Genomic DNA, 19,613 nt, shown 5'->3' with positions numbered 1-19,613 from the left:
GGCACTGATAAGGGATTTAAAGGTCAAAAGCAAGACAGTTGATTTTTTTATTTATTTTTTATTTATTAAATATGTACCACATATGCATATTCTACATTTTATTAAATGTGTAAAGATACAGTAAATAATTTTTATTTACAAAAATACAGACTCTTCCCACAAAAGTTACGAAATTCCAACACATTGACATGAACTAATATTCCATTGAACTGCTAAGACCCAACAAAATTATTTACATGACATGGGCCAAAATGTTAAAATATATAAAATAAAAAAAAATCTTGTTTGTTTGTTTGTTTTTTAACTTGCATCATGTTGTTCATGGTTTTGAAGGACATGTCACACAACCTGTCTATGTTGACATCTGTCTAATTTGGCTAACTGAAAGTGACAGATGAATTTGCACCAAAATATTGTACAGTTTGATTGGAGGCACAACCTTTGACGGCAACAACAACAAAATATATGGAAAATGCTTTCTCCTTGCTTTTAACAGCTAATAAGCCTATTTATTTTGCCATCCGACCTATGCATGATTATATGGTAACATGCATTTTATTTAGTGTTGTTGATTTAAATATTTAATCACGATTAATCACATAATGTTTTTTGAAGTGCTGAAATTTGACTCTATACAGTATATACTTCTTCTCCAGTCAAAATGTATTTAGTTCATTCTAAGGCAAGAAAACAAAAAAATATGTAAGGAATAATTGACGATGGACCGTTGAATTAAGACATCGTTCAGGGTTTTATCTCAAGACATTTTCTGGTTTTCATCCCTAAATCGCTCGTGAGTGGAACTACTTTCTTCCGCTACAGATTTTGCATCTTGCTTTGATACAGTCCAAGCCTTCGTTGCTAGTTTGAAAACATAACTTTAGAACTAGCAACGGAGGATTGTGCTGCTTTACTGGAGCACTTACTGGAGTAATAAGGTAGTGCGTTTGTGCGTGTGTGAGTTTGTTTTTGAGGGGTCAAAAGAGAGAAACTCATAAACTGACAGAGGTTGCTTCTGAGATTACCTTTTTTGTTGCAGCTCTCGTCAGAAGTAACATCGCTTCAAAATTGCCAAGATGTAAGTTTATGCACTTCTCAGCAGCAGCGAGTGTCGCCATTTTTGTATATAGCGTCTCCGATTTAAATCTTAACAACTACTTAGATGCAGGTGTGCACTTTATCGCTTGATGTCGCTAGTCTCTGTACTGTGAAGTCACTCCTGGGCATTCCTACTGCTGTCGCTCTAACGTTATTGGTGGACTGTCTGGCCATGTCTTTTGAAAATATGATCACAGATGAGGCATTTTGCTAGTAAAACTACGAATTCATTCTAATTTGATAAGGAATTTTTCTTGTCCTAAAAATGCACAATCCTCATGGGAGAGTGTTTTTATATGAACTGCAGCAGTGCTCAATGCATCATAAAATTAATAAGATGAATGAACTATCAATGTACGAATCAAAATCACTCAGACTGCCGACAATTTCTTTTCCACGCATCATTTTTTATCTATGTATGTGTTTAAAGACGAATCATATAGAACAGTAAAATCCCTCACAGAAACGTCTCTATCTTGCCTGCACTCGACTTGAAAGTCCCTCCTCATTTGCATCAAGTGAAACTTTTCTCAACTATGTCGTGTCGCTCGTCACACCCACATCTAGTAACCAGAGGTCGCTGTCACTCGTGTCGCCATTTCTCATTGACAATGAATGAGATGAGGTCGCTTTGTCGCTGGAAGTCGCTGCATGTGTGAATGGGGCTTAATGCATATAATGTATGTGTGGCGCATGGTGAGTTGTGCGTGGATGCCGCGGAGAATAGCGTGACGCGCTATGTAACACGATCAACAAGCCACGTGATAAGATGCGTGGATTGATGATCTCAGATGCAGAGGCAACTGAGATTCATCCTCTGCCACCTGGACTGAGGAGTCACTATGCCACCACGACTTAAAGTGCATTGGGAATTGGAATTCCAAATTGGAAAGATAAAGGGGAGAAAACCAAAAATCTGAAAAACCAGGAGAAATCACAGCATAGTTCTGCAGAGAATGGGGAGCTGAGAACTGTATACTACCCATACTGCTTTAACTGCTTCTGTCATATCTATAGCAGTATTAAGAGTAGTATGGTAGTATGACATTCCGAACACGGCCAACATCTTGTTTTGCTTGTAGCGCTGGCACTGCCCACATAATGATACTCAATCCGAATTGTAGGGTTATCATTTTAGCTGATGCTTCGTAAGGTCACCTTCAACAGGTTCAAAGTTGAAATTACTTGACCTGGGAGAACTTCAACAAGCTAGCCGGCTGCAGCGGTCCCTCATCAGTGCCATTTATCATTTGTTTAGTTTAGGTGATAGTTAAGATTTCACGTGCTTTTGTGGTAATTAAATTCTGCCTTATAAACGCTGCAAATGTTTGTTTTTGATTTTTGTCACAAGTCCCATATGGGTTTGTTTTTGTAAGAGGTCCTTTCTGCACCACTTGATCATTGACACAAAATCTCTGCTGTGTGTGTTTATTTGTGGTATGCACGTCTGTATAACTGACTCTGGACACAAAGGTTCTGCCCTATTCCAACCAGTGTTTAGAACTCACACAGAGCTGAATAAACTGTTAAATAAAATTGCTAAATGCGTAATTTGTTTTAAATGCATTAATCTCAACAGCTCTAATTTCATTATTTGCATTTAGCACTGTTTTTTTTTCTGCTGTCCACAACTCTACCAGAACAAACCTGCAACCCATTTTTGGGTCACAACTAGCCAGTTGAAAATCACTGATGTACAGTATTACACATGGTCCACTTACAAAGTAAGTAAGATGAAAATCCAGATTATGTAATAAAAGTCACTATTTATTATTTTGGTGAGGAACTATAGTTTAGAGTTCACGTTGAAAATCTAATTTAAACCTGGAAATATACAGAACAATTTTACAAGTGCAAAACAAAAGAAACAATATGACGTAAAATTAATGAGAAATATTTTAGATTCTGCATTATGCCTAGGTCACTAATCAAATAAGTAAAAATGTGAAACTGACCATTTTATTTCCTTTATACAGACATTCAGATTTTCTTGTTATCATTGAAGCACACAAGATACTCTATGGAACATTCTCAAATTATGCTGGATAAGACCATCAGGTTGTGTCTATGCCTTCGGAAATTCACGTTCATTTTTCAGTTCAAGTTGTTTCGCTGGTAATTAAATTTGTAATGATGAAAAATATTTATTAAAAAAATATTGCAACATTTTCACAGGTGTATTCAGACTTTTGCACTCCATTGTTTGTTTCAGCAAATTATTTCGTGGTATGTCTTTGTCTCACCTGGTCATGGCTGGACTGTTACTGCTTCTATCATCATTTAACATTTCCACTGTCCTTATAGTACTAGAAACATATTTAGAAATCATGCTAATCTCTACAAAAGATTCTACTGAACCTACGTCAAGGCAGATAATACCAGAGTCAGGAGTGATTCGGCCCGATTCTTGCAATACAGTAATGTCCGCATTGGCCGAGTCATCACTAATATGCCTAGTCAACCTCTTTAAGACTGATGCCCTCGAGTTCTCCGACAGTTCCCAGAGAACTATATAGCACTTTGGAACAAAATGACATAAGATTATACCGTAGTTGGAGGCCAGGATGGCCGAAGCCTGAACAATGGGCCTCTGATCGGTCATGTCCTTAGTAATGTAAATGGGGATAAAACACAGCCAGACAAACAGGTGAATCAGCATGCTGAAGATTATAACCCCAGTGTCGTTAAAATCGTGTGGCACTTTTCTACCCTTGAAAGCAAGGAAGAAACATATGAAGGCCAACAGAGCTATGTAACCATGCATGACGGCAAAACCTGGTATAGAGCCCTCGTCACAGAGAATGTATTTTACCAAGCCACTTCCAGGCCATTTTGGCTCCACTCTGGGAGACCTGAAGATCAACCAGAACAATAGGATAACTCCTTGACCAGAGGTAAGCATGGCCAAATTGACAAGAGGCTTGTAGAGTTTTTTGAGCTGATGCTGCTTGATCGGATCAAAGGCCATGAAAGCCAGAAAAGTGCGGTAGGCTTTAACCAGGATGCATGAAACACACAGGGTGAAACCAAGACCGTAGACGGCCTGCTGTGCCCTACACAGATGGTTGTTTGGCCTGCCAATAAACATGATTACACTCACAAAGCTAATCATCAACCCAAGTAACATAAATAAAGACATTTTAATGTCAGCCTTTTTGATTACTATTGTGTTTCTGTGCACACAGAAAATGATAAATGAAGTGAACACTAGAACCATGCCTATTGTTGTTGCCACTAACAGAGCTATGGGATAACTCTCAGACCAATTTAGAAATCTCTCCTGGAAGTTCACGCATTTGCTGCTTCCACCAAGAGACCACATATCTGCAGTACAATTAAGACACTCGGTTGCATCTGTAAGAGAAAACACACAAACAGACATCAGATTTGCACAATAGGAATGCATGATAAAACAGTGATTATATCGACACTGGTCAAAATTAGGGTTTTTCATGATACCGTTGTGACAGGCAACTGATTACCTACATAGCTATGCTGCTATTTTCATGTCTCTCGTATTGGATTTCAATTCAAATCAATAGTTCATGTTCATTTATTGATTTATGTGGTTAGAAGCTGTGCAGTGAGTGAGATATTGTGCAGACAGCTGGTCATTACCGCAAAATAAAGCCCCATAATTGTAAATTACTTACACTGTAAATGATTTTTGTTGTTTTGACATTATTATTACTGTATTTCCAACTGCAACTTACCGTAGATACTGTTTACAGTATGTTGCTGTCAATTTTGTTGTTTCTACAGTATTATGGCTGTATTTTCCACCATGCCTTACTGTAGAAACTAAGGTGTATTCTTTAGGAAACAATGAGCAGGGGAAATAATTACAGTAATTTACAGTTAAATTGCATGAGAACTGACCCAATCTCAAACCTGCACATAAACAATTTAGAGGGGAAAGTTGTGGTATTATTCAGAGATTTATTATCAAAAACACGAAACCCAGGAGATGTCTTCTCTGCATTGGACTTACTCATACAATCCCATAAAAAGTAGAATTGTATGGTAATTGCACCTGGAACCTATGAATGTTGAGACTGCACTTGACTCCTCATCACTTCAGCCTTGAGAGGAGCAGAAGCAAAGCAATCTCTTTTCGACTGAACCAGGTGAGCATCAAAAATCAGTTTCTAATCATTTTTTCAAACATTCATCATTTGACAGTGAAGATCTGCATGTAATTTTTGCTTTGTAATGATAAAGTTACATTCTCAAACAGTTCATAGAATTAGTTATAATGGCCATTCTGTTTAGTATTGAAGTAAGCACTTACACTGTTTGAAGAACTATAAGTAACCAGATTGCCTTGTGTGTGAACAAATGATATTTTTCACCGGTCGAACATGTGCAACTCACTGGACTCCCCATTTTTTTTTGTTTATAAAAGTTAAATGAAGTTATACTGGCCACTTTATTTGACCCTTCCATCTAAAATAAAGTTACGTTATGTACAAATATAATATGTAAATGTTTTGTTCTGAATTGTATTCGATATGTATGTCAGTAACTTCTATCTCAGTCCTTTCTAAATGATGCTCAGCCTTGGTTGTTGAGAGTGTATTCTCTCCCTTGTAGCTTAAATGTCATGTTGATATAAAAACAAGACTAAAGTTACATGATATTAATTTATTTTTATATTTTTGTTCTCTAGGTCTGGACAGGCAAAGAACAGGAGAGTGTTCTTTCAGTCATTTGGACATCTGGTGAACTTAATATTGAAGTGTTTGGACTTTTATGTGTGTAGTTATATTTTAACTTTATGAGTAACATTTATGTGATATTTGAGTTGTCACTGTGTAATAAATGTTCTGTTTGCAAAAAGGCCTCACTTGATTCACTTGTAATAGATAGAATTTAGTTACTTTAACTCTGTAAGCTAAAACTGTGCTTTCTGTGGTTAGTTCTACGGTATGAACACTGCAATTGAATAAACATACAAACAATTACCGTAATAAATTTTACTGTATAGCTAATAAACTGTATTTTAATATACATCATACAAACATCTAGCGTAATTCATTTTACAGTACAGCACATACCGTAAATCATTATACAGTATGCTGTAAACTACTGTCAATTGTTTTACAGTAATTTTACTGTGGAATGGAATACAGCAGCTTGCTGGCTATTTATTGCTAGTAAGTTACTGTAGATTTTAAGTCAACTTTTCTACAGTGTACTGTACCATCTTTCGTTGTTTTTCCCAATTCGTGTAAATTCTCTCTATTCTATGGTTTCAAAAGTGCTAACAGTTATCCATCTTTCCACTCTATATTAGATTAATTTTATTTTGGATTTCACTTGAAGCATGTTGTTTCATTTTAGTACAAGCAAAACATTATGTTTTCAGCAGTGTTGGGAATGTTACTCAAAAAAGTAATCATACAAATTGCTAATTACTTCTATAAATTGTAATTAGATTACTGATTATCTCATTACAATACAAATTACTTTACTTTTAAGTTACTTTTTAAAACACTTTTAACTAAAAATTCAAAATAATGTCTGTATTTTCTCCTTGTTCATTGTCTCACGTAAGTCATACACTCGTTTCTCACTTAAAATGACTTATTAAGGGGCACACACCCTTCAGCAGGTTCAGTAATCAGTAAAAGGAAAGAATGTTTGTAACTTCGAAACGAGGGCCCTAGCCAATGGGTTGAGTGCTAAGGGGCCCTACAGATAAAAAACCTGATATAGATGGATGAACAGCACTTAAATGTGTGCCAGCCCAGAGGGAAATTTTATTACTCAGAAGTTGCTCTTTTATAGCTTTGCAGACCTAAAGGAGTTCTCAACTATCCTTCATTCCAGTATCAAATTTGTCTCTAATGTTCCTAGGAGAAATAAAAATAGACACATTGACGGATGTTGACACAGTTATAGTATAGAGCTATAAAATAAATGTGGATAACAAATGTGCAACTTTATTTCTCGCAGTTGTGACTATTTATTTATTTTTTTTTCTCCCCAATTTGGAATGCCCAATTCCTACTACTTAGTAGGTCCTCGTGGTGGCATGGATTCTCACCTCAATCCGGGTGGCAGAGGACAAGTCTCAGTTGCCCCCACTTCTGAGACTGTCAATCCACACATCTTATCATGTGGCTCGTTGTGCATGACACCGCGAAGACTCGGCATGTGGAGGCTCATGATGTTCTCCGCGATCCACGCACAACTTACCACGCGCCCCATTAAGAGCGAGAACCACTAATCGCGACCACGAGGAGGTCACCCCATATGACTCTACCCTCCCTAGCAACCGGGCCTATTTGGTTGCTTAGGAGACCTGGCTAGAGTCACTCAGCACACCCTGGATCTGAACTCACGACAATACTCACGACAATACAGTCAGCGTCAATACTCGCTGAGCTACCCAGGCCCCCAGTTATAACTATTTGTTATATTTGTGATGGAATTTCTTGTTATTTGGACATCACATTTCACAGCTGTGAGAAGGGGGCCAAGAAGGCTGGAGCCCTAGGGCTTTACAGGTCCATAATCTGTCCTTGATTGGCCAACATTTCAATACCGATGCATCCTTAATTTGCAGAGTTGAAACATAAGCAGAGCATGAATTATTGTTTACCCTCTTTATCAGTATATTTTCCTTCTGGACAGTTGGTGCAATTGTAGCAGCAGGAAACATTTCCTTTAAACTTCACTGTACCAGGTCGGCAAGTCTCTGAGCATCTGGACATGGTGATCTAAAGGATCAAAGAAAGGTATGCTTTACTCAAAACAGTTTGTAATGATATACTGTAATGCAAATTTCAACAGTGTACATTGGAAATGTTCTTGTACGCACATATTTGTGTATAAAATGTGTGCAAACATTTTCACACAGATATCTTGAGTTTGCATATAAAAGGGTCATGTCGTGGATTTTTATTTCATTTAATTTTCTTTGTTGAGGTCCACTTATTATGTTAGTAAAGTCTTCTTGCACAAAAACAGTCAAACTGTAATATTACAGAACAAGACCTTTTTCTACCCTGTGTTTAGTATTCTGTTTAAAACGCTCCGTTTTACCTATACCACAACTTTAAGACACACCCACTGTTCTGATTGACTAACATCTTTGCAGAGCGAATGCCTTCCTGCCATTACGTGTGGAACTGTATTTTCCAAAAATAAAAGAGTGAAAACATGTAAGCGATTTACAAAAATCGACTAAAAGCACTCACTCCAGACAACTATTAATAGCTACAGAACATGTCCCATTATATGTGAAGCACACAATCAAATTATGACAGTTGTTTGACTGAATAACTGAAAACTGAACAAATCCATCACACTGTTGCTTCTCAAAACATATTTTATCAGCCATAAAAGATTTGGTAATAAAATAATGCTATGTAAAGCTGCCAATAGCGTAAATAGTCCAGACTTACACAAGCCATGAATGTGAAAGTTTAATAAATCTGTGTTCAGCTGTAAAGAGAGTTATAAGAGATGGTGGGCTTGCAGGTTTCCCCTGTCTCTCTCTGCATTAATACGCTTCCCATGTCAACTAATACGAAATGTTCGCCAGGTGGGGATTCGCTTGTGCGATTGATTTACCACTTGGCCAGGGGAGATTGAATAGCCACTTAATCATGGGACAAAGGGAGTCCTGAGTCCTGACACATTCATTTCGGTCAGAGTTCTGATCAGGGTTATTATGCAATTAAAAAATGCCTTACATATCAAACAAACTCAGGCAAAACATTAAACATTAGAATTACAGTTGTTACTTGGCATTACCGGCTTTACTGTCTTGTCCAATATAGTTGGAACAGCTCCATCTTTTAATACAAGTTTCTTTGCAAAGCCTGAATCATGGTTCTCAAAAGAGTCCATAGAGAAAATGTGCCAAAAAAATATTCTAATCCCACACTGACGCTTGTTTAAATAAGCCGCTCTTTTTTAACGTTGGGATCCTTCAGAAGGTTATGCAGAGATGCAGAAACACAATAACGTCTGGGTCCGTTACTCCATATCTTAATCTTTTAGTTGGTTAGCACTGTGCAAACTTGTGTTCAAATGAGTGTACGTTGTATTTTGGCATCGCTATATGCAACACATAATTAAAATAAATGTAAACCTCCTGAATACTGTTCACAAGACTCTACATTGTCATTTAAGGGTTAAACCTATTGTGCACCGAATCACATGACACAACAGCATGATGTCGATTTCCGTAGAGCGCTTCTACATGCACAATGGCAACAAAAGTGCCTCTGCCAAGAAACCTCTATGGTTTTTTTATTGAAACCTGTTTGGTTGTAAAGAGTTGTGTCTCTAGTTTAGTTTGATATGCCGTTTAAAATCCATTTATTTTTCGCATGTCAGCGTGCTGATAAACACGATGTCCACATATGTGGAAAATGAGACCATTTTCCCTCAAAAGTTGAAAAAACTTTAAGAATTAACACATCTGTGGGTCATTTTGCTTCATTTTAGCATACATTTTGTTAAATATCATATTGTCATCACTGCACAATATGGTTCTATTCATTAACATTAGTAAATGCATTCCTATATATTTACTGTGCATTTTCACAATGAAAATAAATGTATTCATCCAAAAGCTGAAAAATGTAGTTTATATGGGGTTAGGATGAAAATAAGGTGAATTTGGAACTGTTCTGAGACCAGTGCAGACAGCTGGATGTTAAGTCATTCAGTAAACAGGGAGCAAGGGAGCATCCTATAGCTTTCCTATGCAGCCAAGTGCATTCACTCCTAAAATCCAACCAAAAGTTCAGTTTCAGGGTGGAGATGATGTTTGGACCACTCAACATGTTTGGCAGACATGGGACAATCAGTACATAGATTCAGAATTTATAATGTATCATTTTATTTGAACATGGTTTGCAGTGATTGGATGATAGTGGCCAATTCTTTGAAAAAAGGTAAGGAAGTAAGGAGGAAGCTGGGACCGGCTTGACAAACACATAGACATTTCATGACACTTTTCAGTGTATAAAGAAACAAAAACACGCACTGCTTTTCAGCCAGCTGCGTCAAATCATAAAGACATTCAGACAATAGACAAGCTTCATACATCACTCTCTCTCCTCTGCCACTGTCTCCTCTCCCTAAATACTCCCGCCACCCCTCGCTGGAACGCGAGGCCGGTGTGGCGTGCAGGTGGAAGTCATTTGCCACTTATCTTCCCGGCCTTGCTCTGCCCAGATGCCGCTCGGCTCCACCTTGCTCAACACATTCAGCTTTACAGAAAATCAGATGTAATGTCTCTAACATCTCAAAAACATGAATAACCAACACTACTGGAAACATAATAAACAATTTGATGTAAAAAAATTAGACTCTCTATAGCTTGGTATTATTTAAAATTTCACAACTTAGTCCCGCTGTCCACATATGTGGACATCAATTTTTAGGAAAAATTTTTGCTCTTGCAAATTTTTATTATTTGTTTTTTTTGCTTGTTTATTAGGTGCTACTAGTTACAAATCAAAAAGGGAAATTAAAAATGCACACATCAGTCACGCTCGGGTCTCAGGAGGTTAAAAGCAAACTACAGTAAAAATAGTGCAACTTTCATTGTTGGCGTCCCTCATCAACTCTCTCTTTCTGAATTCACCATGCCGATTACAGATGTTGTGGAGGTGGGGCTATTCAAATGACTTCTATCTTCTACATCACAAGGGGGGCAATTTCAAAACAGGTTGTTTTTGTCAAGTGTGTTGCAGAGATGAGGACCTAAATGCAGAGATAAAAAAACAAAATACTTTATTTACAAAACAAGGGGGAAAACATAAACAACCCTGAAGGGGACAAAAGGGTAATCCAGGCTGGGGCAGAAGGGAACAGGGAATCAGGACCGACCAGACCACGACCAGTAACAGGGATCAGGATTGACAGGAGCTCTTGGAAAAACATACAGGACTGACTAGAGAACAAGATGAACTGGCACTGGACAGCACACACGAGGAGACTAAAATAGGGAGAGAAATCAAGCGGGATAATATAGGGCAGGTGTTACTAATGAAACAATAATGAGCATACAAGGAGGCGGGGTGTGATGTAAGACAGGGAAGCATGCAGTGATACAGAAACAATAACAAAGCCCCGTGCTCTCACAAGAAGGTAAAACATCTGAATGGCATGAGCGCACACCACCAAGACAATGAGGCGATATACACTCATGCCAATCGACAAACAAGACAAGACAGGACACTTGTGTGAGAGTTCGGCCACACACACATCTGACACCTTCCCGAAGTGACCGAACCTCAGCACAACATGAAGACAGCTCACAACCCAGGTGTGTGGTGCAAAACGAGCACAATGTGCGTCCGCGGTCATGAGAGACAGACACAAAGACCGACATAGATTGTTGACACGAGTGCATGCAGCCAAGATAACACAAGCGTGATGCACCCATTTCAACAACAGACAGACAAGGAGTGTGAATGTCTGGGTCCTGACACAGACTGAAACCGAACTAGCCAGGAAGTCAGGACCCAGCACTAAACTCCAGACATGAAACACAGACTGAAGAGCAGGGAAAATAACAGAAACCGCATGCTCACACAAAGACATACATGGGCGGATAATGCCACGGTCCTATCAGACCAAAACCCAGACTGACAGAGTGACAGGACCTTGACAGTACCGCCCCCCCCCAAAGGGACAACCTGATGTTCCCCAAAATGGGAACATCAAATAAAACACAAGACAGACAAAATGAGCACTAACATAGAACAGAAGATACAGCAGAAAGGGAGGGAAGGGAGGGAAACCAAAAAGGGAACTTGAGGATGGGGCAGGGTCCGGTGGCCTGGGGGGATGCCTCAGGGTGAAGGCAGGGTCTGGAGGCCTGGGGGGATGCCTCAGGGCAGAGGCAGGGTTAGGAGGTCTGGGAGGCGGCCACAGGGCAGGGACAGGGTCTGAAAACCTGGGAGGTGGCCACAGGGCAGGGACAGGGTCTGGAGGCCTAGGAGATGACCACAGAGTAGGTTCAGTAGGCCTGGGAGGTGGCCTCAGGGCATATGTGGGTTCAGGAGGCCTGGAAGGTGGCCACAGGGCATGGACAGGGTCTGGAGGCCTAGGAGATGGCCAGAGAGCAGAGGTGGGTTCATGAGGCCTGGGAGGTGGCCTCAGAGCAGAGGTGGGGTCTGGTGGCCTGGCACAGGGGTCAGAGGACTGGATGGCAGCCACGTGACAGGGTTCAGGAGGGAGCGCCTCAGAGGGTGGATCTGTGGAAATCTCAGGGATGAAGCCGTGGAAGGCTCATGGGGTGAAGCCATGGAAACTCATCGGGCGAGGCCGTGGAAGGCTCAGGGGGCGAGGAGTGCTGGCAGGGAGAGCTCTGTGGCTGGGAGCGTTGGCAGCGACTGGGGAGCAGGAGCCATTCTCCTCTTCCAGATGGCCAAGCACTGTTGTGGGAGTGGCTGTCGTGACTGGGAACGCTGGCACTGGGACGGCCGAGGCTTCTGGCACTGGTTCTGGGATGGGCGAGGCTTCAAGCACTGGCTCTGGGATGGACAAGGCTTCAGACGCTGGCTCTGGGATGGACAAGGCTTCAGATGCTGGCTCTGGGATGGACGAGGCTTCAGACGGTGGCTCTGGGATGGACGAGTCTTCAGACGCTGGCTCTGGGATGGAGGAGGCTTCAGACGCTGACTCTGGGATGGATGAGGCTTCAGACACTAGCTCTGGGACGGACGAGGCTTCAAGAACTAGCCCATTTGCCATAGCAGGCATGGGCACTGGCTCATTGGCCGTAGCAGGTTTGGGCGTTAGCTTGTTGGCTGTGGCAGGTGTAGGCGCTGGCTCGTTGGCCATGGCAGACGTGGGCGTCTGAGGGGCAGGTGCCCTTCTTCTCCTCCTCCCTTTCCGGGCAATGAGGGGCACTGCTGCAATAGCAGCCTCTGTGTCTCTAGGTGTTGACAGGGGCAAGGGAATTGCCTCCATGCCCGTGGGCACTGGCAGCAGTAGGGGAAAGGCCTCGTGGCCACGGGCGCTGACAGTGGTAGGGGAATGGCCTTCTTGGCCATGGATGCCTGAGGAGTATGTGGCCTTCTCCTCTACTTCCGGGCGGTGAGCGGCACTGCTGCAGACGCAGCCTCCACCTTCTGGCAGTTTGCAGCAGCGGGCTTGGGCGAGGTGTCCATTTCCATGTGGGGGGTGCCTTCTTTCATGGGTTGGGATGAGGAATGGAAATCCTCTGAAGCACAGGCTGAAATACGCTCCTCCCACTTCATAACTTGCCTGACTGCCTCGAGAAAATCTCCATTCCGATCTGGGACACAAGATCTAAACGGTTCATTCGGACCTGCCCAGAAAAGATAGATGAGGCAGGTCTGGCTGTATCCCAGACCCAAGGACAACGATAGAAACTCTAGTGCATACTCCCACATGGACCTGTCCTTCTGCTGTACACCGCGCAGCCACTTGATGTGCTTAGCACATTGATGACCAGTCTTTGTGGGGGGGGAATCTCTCTGCTGGGTCCATGCTGGCCAGTTCGTAATGTCACGTGTGTTGCAGAGATGAGGACCCAAACACACAGATGAAAAACCAAAATACTTTATTTACAAAACAAACTCTCACGAGAGGGAAAACATAAATAAACCCCGAGGGGGACAAAAGGGTAATCCAGGCTGGGGCAGAAGGGAACAGGAAATCAGGACCGACCAGACCAAGACCAGGAACAGGGATCAGGATTGACAGGAGCACTAGAAAAAACATACAGGATGGAATAGAGAACAAGACGAACTGGCACTGGACAGCACACACGAGGAACGAGGAGACTAAAATAGGGAGAGAAATCAAGCGGGTTAATATAAGGCCGATGTTACTAATGAAACAATAATGAGCAAACAAGGAGGTGGGGTGTGACGTAAGACGCGTTGATACAGAAACAATAACAAAGCTGCGTGCTCTCACAAGAAGGCAAAACATCCAAATGGCATAAGCGCACACCGCCAAGACAATGAGGCGATATACACTCATGCCAATCAACAAACAAGAGGAGACAGGACACTTGTGTGAGAGTTCAGCCACACACACATCCGACACCTTACCGAAGTGACTGACGCCCGTCCGCGAGAGACAGACACAAAGACCGACATAGATTGTTGATGCGAGTGCATGCAGCCAAGATGACACAAGCGTGATGCACCCACATCAACAACAGACAGACAAGGAGTGTGAATGCCTGGGTCCCGACACAGACCGAAACCGAACTAGACAGGAAGTCAGGACCCAGACGCCAAACTCCAGACATGAAACACAGACTGAAGAGCGTGCGGCAGGGAATATAACAGAAACGCTCACACAAAGACAGACATGGGTTGATAATGCCACAGTCCTGTCAGACCAAAACCCAGACTGACAGAGTGACAGGACTGTGATAGTTTTTGGAGGGTGGAAACAATAAATGCTCTTTTTGTGCTGGAGAGGATATTTTTAGCTCTGAAACTTACAGTATGCTTTTATATAACATTCACAAATTACCCTGATAATGACCCAAGTGTCAAAATATCAAGAATAATTGGATACCTCATGACATGTCCCCTTTAGATGTATTCTAAACTTCTAAAAAGAAACGTAACCAACTGAAACCAAACTGAAAATCTTTTTATAAAGTTCGATTAGCAATGAAGTCTGCATAACAATGCAGCTGATCCAACTTGGTCTCATATAATCACTTTACTACACCTAAATTTTTGCATAACTTGGACATATTGCGACATGTATGCAATTAGTGAATGAGAGCCAATCAATTTTTTCTTGTTGAGGTCATGGATAGAATTGGTAGAAATTAAGACAGCAGAACTCACTGTGTTAATGCTTAATTCACTGTTTATCTCCACTTCTCCTTTTTTCAAGAGGAATTTTCCCACAACGTCAATTATTCGTCCAACATCATTTTTCTTCCACATTAGTAGGTCATAACCATCCGTAAAGTCACCATTTTCATCAAAGGAATATGTAGTGCCATCAAGCGTGAAATTCACACTGAGAATACTTTTCACAAGCTGCAAAAAAAGAGTACATGTTCTTGAGATTTCTTACAGAATTTACAGTATTACGCAATTTTTTATACCTGTCTAATGTTGCATCAGTGTACTTTGTTGCTGCCTATGTCATTAACTTATACATTTCCTTATACATTGAAATAAAATGTTATCTAAAATCTTGAAAAAGCTCATGAACATGTTATGCATCATATATACCACCCAATTACAAAAACATTCTCTCACCTTCCAAGGTGGAAAGTTGGTATCTCCAGAGCAGACAGTCTCGTTGCATTTAAGGAGTTTTCTAATACCATGAGCTATTGCATATGTCGCCACTCTCTCTCTATAAGCTTCTCTCAGATCCACGGCATAGAGCAAGTCATCTACGCTGCAGTTTAAGGGTGAGATGGAGCAGTTGAGTCTCAACTGCTTATACTCTTCTATGAAATCATTTCTTGCCCCTGGGGTTGGCCTAAGGTTTCTCAAGTACTCTTCAAATCCTGAGATATTTCCCATGGAAAAGGAAAAGCCAAAGATGTCACCCAATTGGTTTATGTCTTTCATCTTTGTTAAGGGGCGGAACATGGACCAAGCGTCACTTGCAATCCAAATTCTGCTTGTATTGCTTTGAATCATCTCCTTGAAAAGCCGTTCCACCAGCTGTGGCTTTAGAATGAGCAGCACAACTTTGGCGGACGAAGCTCGAATACTGTTAGCAACATCTTTGATGTGCTTGTCAACATCGACGTGGTCCAAGTAGTGTGGTACCACACCCTTAAAAGCGGCACATACTTTTCCCTCTGCCTCCTGCTGGAAACTTTGGTAGGCTGCTCTGCCATAGTCATCATCTCCATACACTACACCAACCCAGTCCCATGAGAAACGGGTCATGAGTTTGACCAGTGCCTGGGCTTGGTAGACATCACTTGGAATCACACGCATGAATGATGGATAGCGCAGTTTGTCGCTCAGGGCTGGTGAAGATGATGAACAACTGACCTGTTGACAGATAAATGTTCCTCATTAGTCAATTTCCAAAGTTGGCCAAGCCGTAAGGTTTAGGGGAAAATGCACAAAGTATCAACTAAGGCTCATTTATTTGCACATGCTGTCTGCGTTGGGTTAGCAACCATTTAACTAAATGAGTTATGCAAATCAGATAATGGCAAACACACCCACAAGAATTGCTGAATGCTCATCTTGCAGGTCATTTCTGACTAGAAGTTTGCTACCTGACCCGAGCCTGACAAACCGTCGGATTTCAGGCCAGGTTCGGTCAATTTTAAGTATAACTTTGGTTTGGGTCAGGTTTGTAATTCATGAACAGATGAGTCAGGGGCTCTTAAGACCAAATGCTGTTCTTCAATTGTTTTTCTTTGTAAACATGTGCTGGATGGACGTCTTTGACCATTTTGGCCTGTCTCGCTAGTTTTTAGCATCTCACAAGTTCAAAACATCATACATTTGCAAATGCATCTTTAGACACTTTTGGTGTTCCATTCATAACACTGCATCTAGTTTTTTGTAGCTTATGAAGATTTAAAGTTCAGGTTGTAAAGATGATTGATTCTGATTTAAATTTGTGTCACACAGTCACACAGGTACGGGCCGGGTTCAGGCTTCAACTTAATGCCCGTGGTGACCTCTAGTTCTAAGTACTAGGTTGTGGAGGATGCAACAGACTACTGCGATATGGCATACTTTGCTGTGATTGTACAGCATCACTCCACCTCTGTGATCTAGGCATGTGAACTCTTGAAAATGCAGAGAGTGCATTTTAAAAAATACAGTGCATGTCTGGATATATGCCTACCATTTTCCTCATCATTTGATGAAATACTGCTGCCATTATAGTAAACGACTAAAAACATAATTTTTTTTAATTTAATTCCACTTACTGCCTGCTTTCCCAGGGTGGTAATAGCACAACGACAACTACACCTGGCAAATAGCACTGAATTTTGTGAATATGGTGGGTTATCTAATAATACTCATTTGCATAGAAAAGAGATGTGCTTGCACTAAAAAGGATGACAATGACTTAAGTGCTAAAGTAGCATATAGTATCTGGTCAAGTTGGACTGAGGGTGTTAGTAATACCACAAGCAATAGTGGCGCAACTGTTTAGTGAATTTGCCCCTTAAACTCTTATCTGTATTTCAGTCATGGCAACTCTTTGAACGGTATTATAATGGATATGACAAGTTAACTGATAGTTTCTCAATTGTTTAGCTGTCATACAATCCCCGTGAAGCAGACCTAGGCATGTGGTATTCTCATGGCGTGCTTCAGTGAAACCAGTTTACCTGCAAACTACTGAGGCAATTAAAATGCTAGACAAAGTGAGAGTACACTAGTTCAGGGGTCTTCAACCTTTTTCAGGTCAAGGACCCCTTGGTGTGTAGAGAGATGTAGAGACCCATTAATACTGTTCTGTTGACTAGTGCAGTTTCATCACACTTTAATAGTGTTTGGCTTTCCATTCAGTTCTTAACAAAATAAAAACAGGATGTGCAAAGATGCAGAAGGATTACTGCAAGTGGAAGATTTAGCATTCATGTGCGAGGAAATTCAACATGTCCAGGGCCATTTAACTATATAAAATACATACTCCTCTCTCTTGCCATCGCTTGCGCGTGAGTGGTAGTCCTATGAAAAGCAAGTGATTACACATGCCAATCAAATAATAATTTGTGGACCCCCGGTTGAAGACTCTTGCACTAGTTGATTGGCTAACAGATTACAAGTTCAAAGGACCTTTCAGCTTGTGCCATGTAGAATTTCGTGACTGAAGTGGTACAGTTAACAAATTACCTGGGGAACCAGATAGAGGCTGAGTAACTTGGCAACAGCGATAGACAACTCAGAGTATCTTTCTCCCAAAAACACTTTCACTGATGGACGAAAGTCTGAGTAATCAGAAAGCACTGGCAGAGATCCGTTAATAGACAGTAACTGCTCCACACAGTGCAGGGCTTTAGTGGGAGATGCACAAGGATCACAGACTTCATATCCAAGCTTAATCCCCAGGAGAAAATCAGAGTTATTTATTTCTTCAATTGTGTGGATGGCAGCCAACGATTGCAGAAATGGGATCAGATCAAAGCTGTTGAAGAGAGAAAGAAACACATTGTTTTATTAGTAGACTTCTCCGTTTTGTAATGATAAGTATCAAAATTGTGGTGTTAGTAATGTTTGAACAAAAGTCTTGTGCATACTTACTCAGTACAAGTGAATGGCTGTGGACTTGTCCGTTCGTGAAGGTTGACTACTTTCGAGTGAATTGAAGTCAAAATCGCATAGTTCACATCTCCATTCAAGTAGGCACCACACAGGGAATCAGGAATGTTGCAGTGAACCCACAAACCCATCCATGCAATCACCCCAAGCACACCAACGCAAAGGTGAGACGCACAGGACTTCATGTTATGAATGTGCAGAGAAATAAGAGCAATGGTCCATTTATTGTACAACTGGTTCCTCTTTTTGAATGACGTGAGTCTACAGGCGGGCTTTGGTGGTTTTCTTGGAATGTTATGCGAGAGAACACCAGTATTCTTGACTGTAATCTACTCCATTAGAATTTCCCCAAAAGTGTTTTGAGGAACCAGAAACCAGAAAAGCTGCTTGGTCACATTGCTGTTGTCTTAATGGAATGCAAAATATCAAGGCATGATTTTCAATGAAGTTTTTCAATGAAGCTGTTGACTAGGGACTTTATCAGCATTTATAAGGTTACAGACATTACAAAATGATTTTCAGTAAAGTTACAGTGTGTTGTGAAAAGCGCTATACAACAAAACAAGATTGATAAATCCTGTGTTGGCATTTAACAGTAAAACAACCACCTTGTATCGTTAGAGATGATAATCAATAATAACAGAAGTAGAGGTGTTGGCTGAGGTGGCAACAGAGACTTCAAGAATCTGGACTGAAGATCATGTTAAAGTTGCTGGTTTAGTGGGGTGGCAACCAACAAAGAAATGTTCTTAATTTTTTTTTAAACATTACATTGTGGTTGTGAAAAACATGAAAATGGCCAGTTTTCTTAAAGTCAGGAGAAAGTTTTTTAGAGTTACTTATACATTCCTGAAAATGTGAAAACGTCATGGTTACTTGTGTAACCTCCGTTCCCTGATAGAGGGAATGAGATGTTGTATCGATGTAGTGACACTAGGGGTCACTCTTGGGAGCCCGAGACACCTCTGGTCTTTGATAAAAGGCCAATAAAAATTGGCGAGTGGTATTTGCATGCCACTCCCCTGGACATACGGGTATAAAAGGAGCTGGTATGCAACCACTCATTCAGGTTTTATGCTGAGGAGCCGATACAAGGTCCGGCCATTTCAGCGGGCAGTTCAGCGTTGTGGCAGGAGGGACACAAAGTCTCGTTCCCTCCATCAGGGAATGGAGGTTACACAAGTAACCATGACGTTCCCTATCTGTCACTCACTCGACGTTGTGTCGATGTAGTGACACTAGGGGTCCCTATACGAAACGCCACAACTGGCTGAACTG

The 19,613-nt window shown here is 41.1% G+C and overlaps 1 protein-coding gene across 1 annotated transcript; it reads right to left on the bottom strand.

The window, feature by feature from the left end:
* Positions 1-81: 81 nt before the first annotated feature.
* Positions 82-18,520, bottom strand: LOC127415791 (G-protein coupled receptor family C group 6 member A-like). Its single transcript, XM_051654734.1, has 6 exons — positions 18,318-18,520; positions 17,910-18,201; positions 15,339-16,094; positions 14,916-15,113; positions 7,706-7,823; positions 82-4,452 (listed from the first exon to the last, which is right to left on the bottom strand). Exons 1-6 carry the CDS (start codon positions 18,518-18,520, stop codon positions 3,338-3,340), a joined length of 2,682 nt encoding a protein of 893 aa, XP_051510694.1. The 3' UTR covers positions 82-3,337.
* Between the last annotated feature and the right edge of the window lie 1,093 nt (positions 18,521-19,613).

Source organism: Myxocyprinus asiaticus, chromosome 25, assembly GCF_019703515.2.
Source record: "Myxocyprinus asiaticus isolate MX2 ecotype Aquarium Trade chromosome 25, UBuf_Myxa_2, whole genome shotgun sequence".
NCBI classification, from domain to species: Eukaryota; Metazoa; Chordata; class Actinopteri; order Cypriniformes; family Catostomidae; genus Myxocyprinus; species Myxocyprinus asiaticus.
The sequence above is the reverse complement of the archived record's forward strand: the minus strand, read 5'-3'. Positions and strand labels throughout refer to the sequence as shown.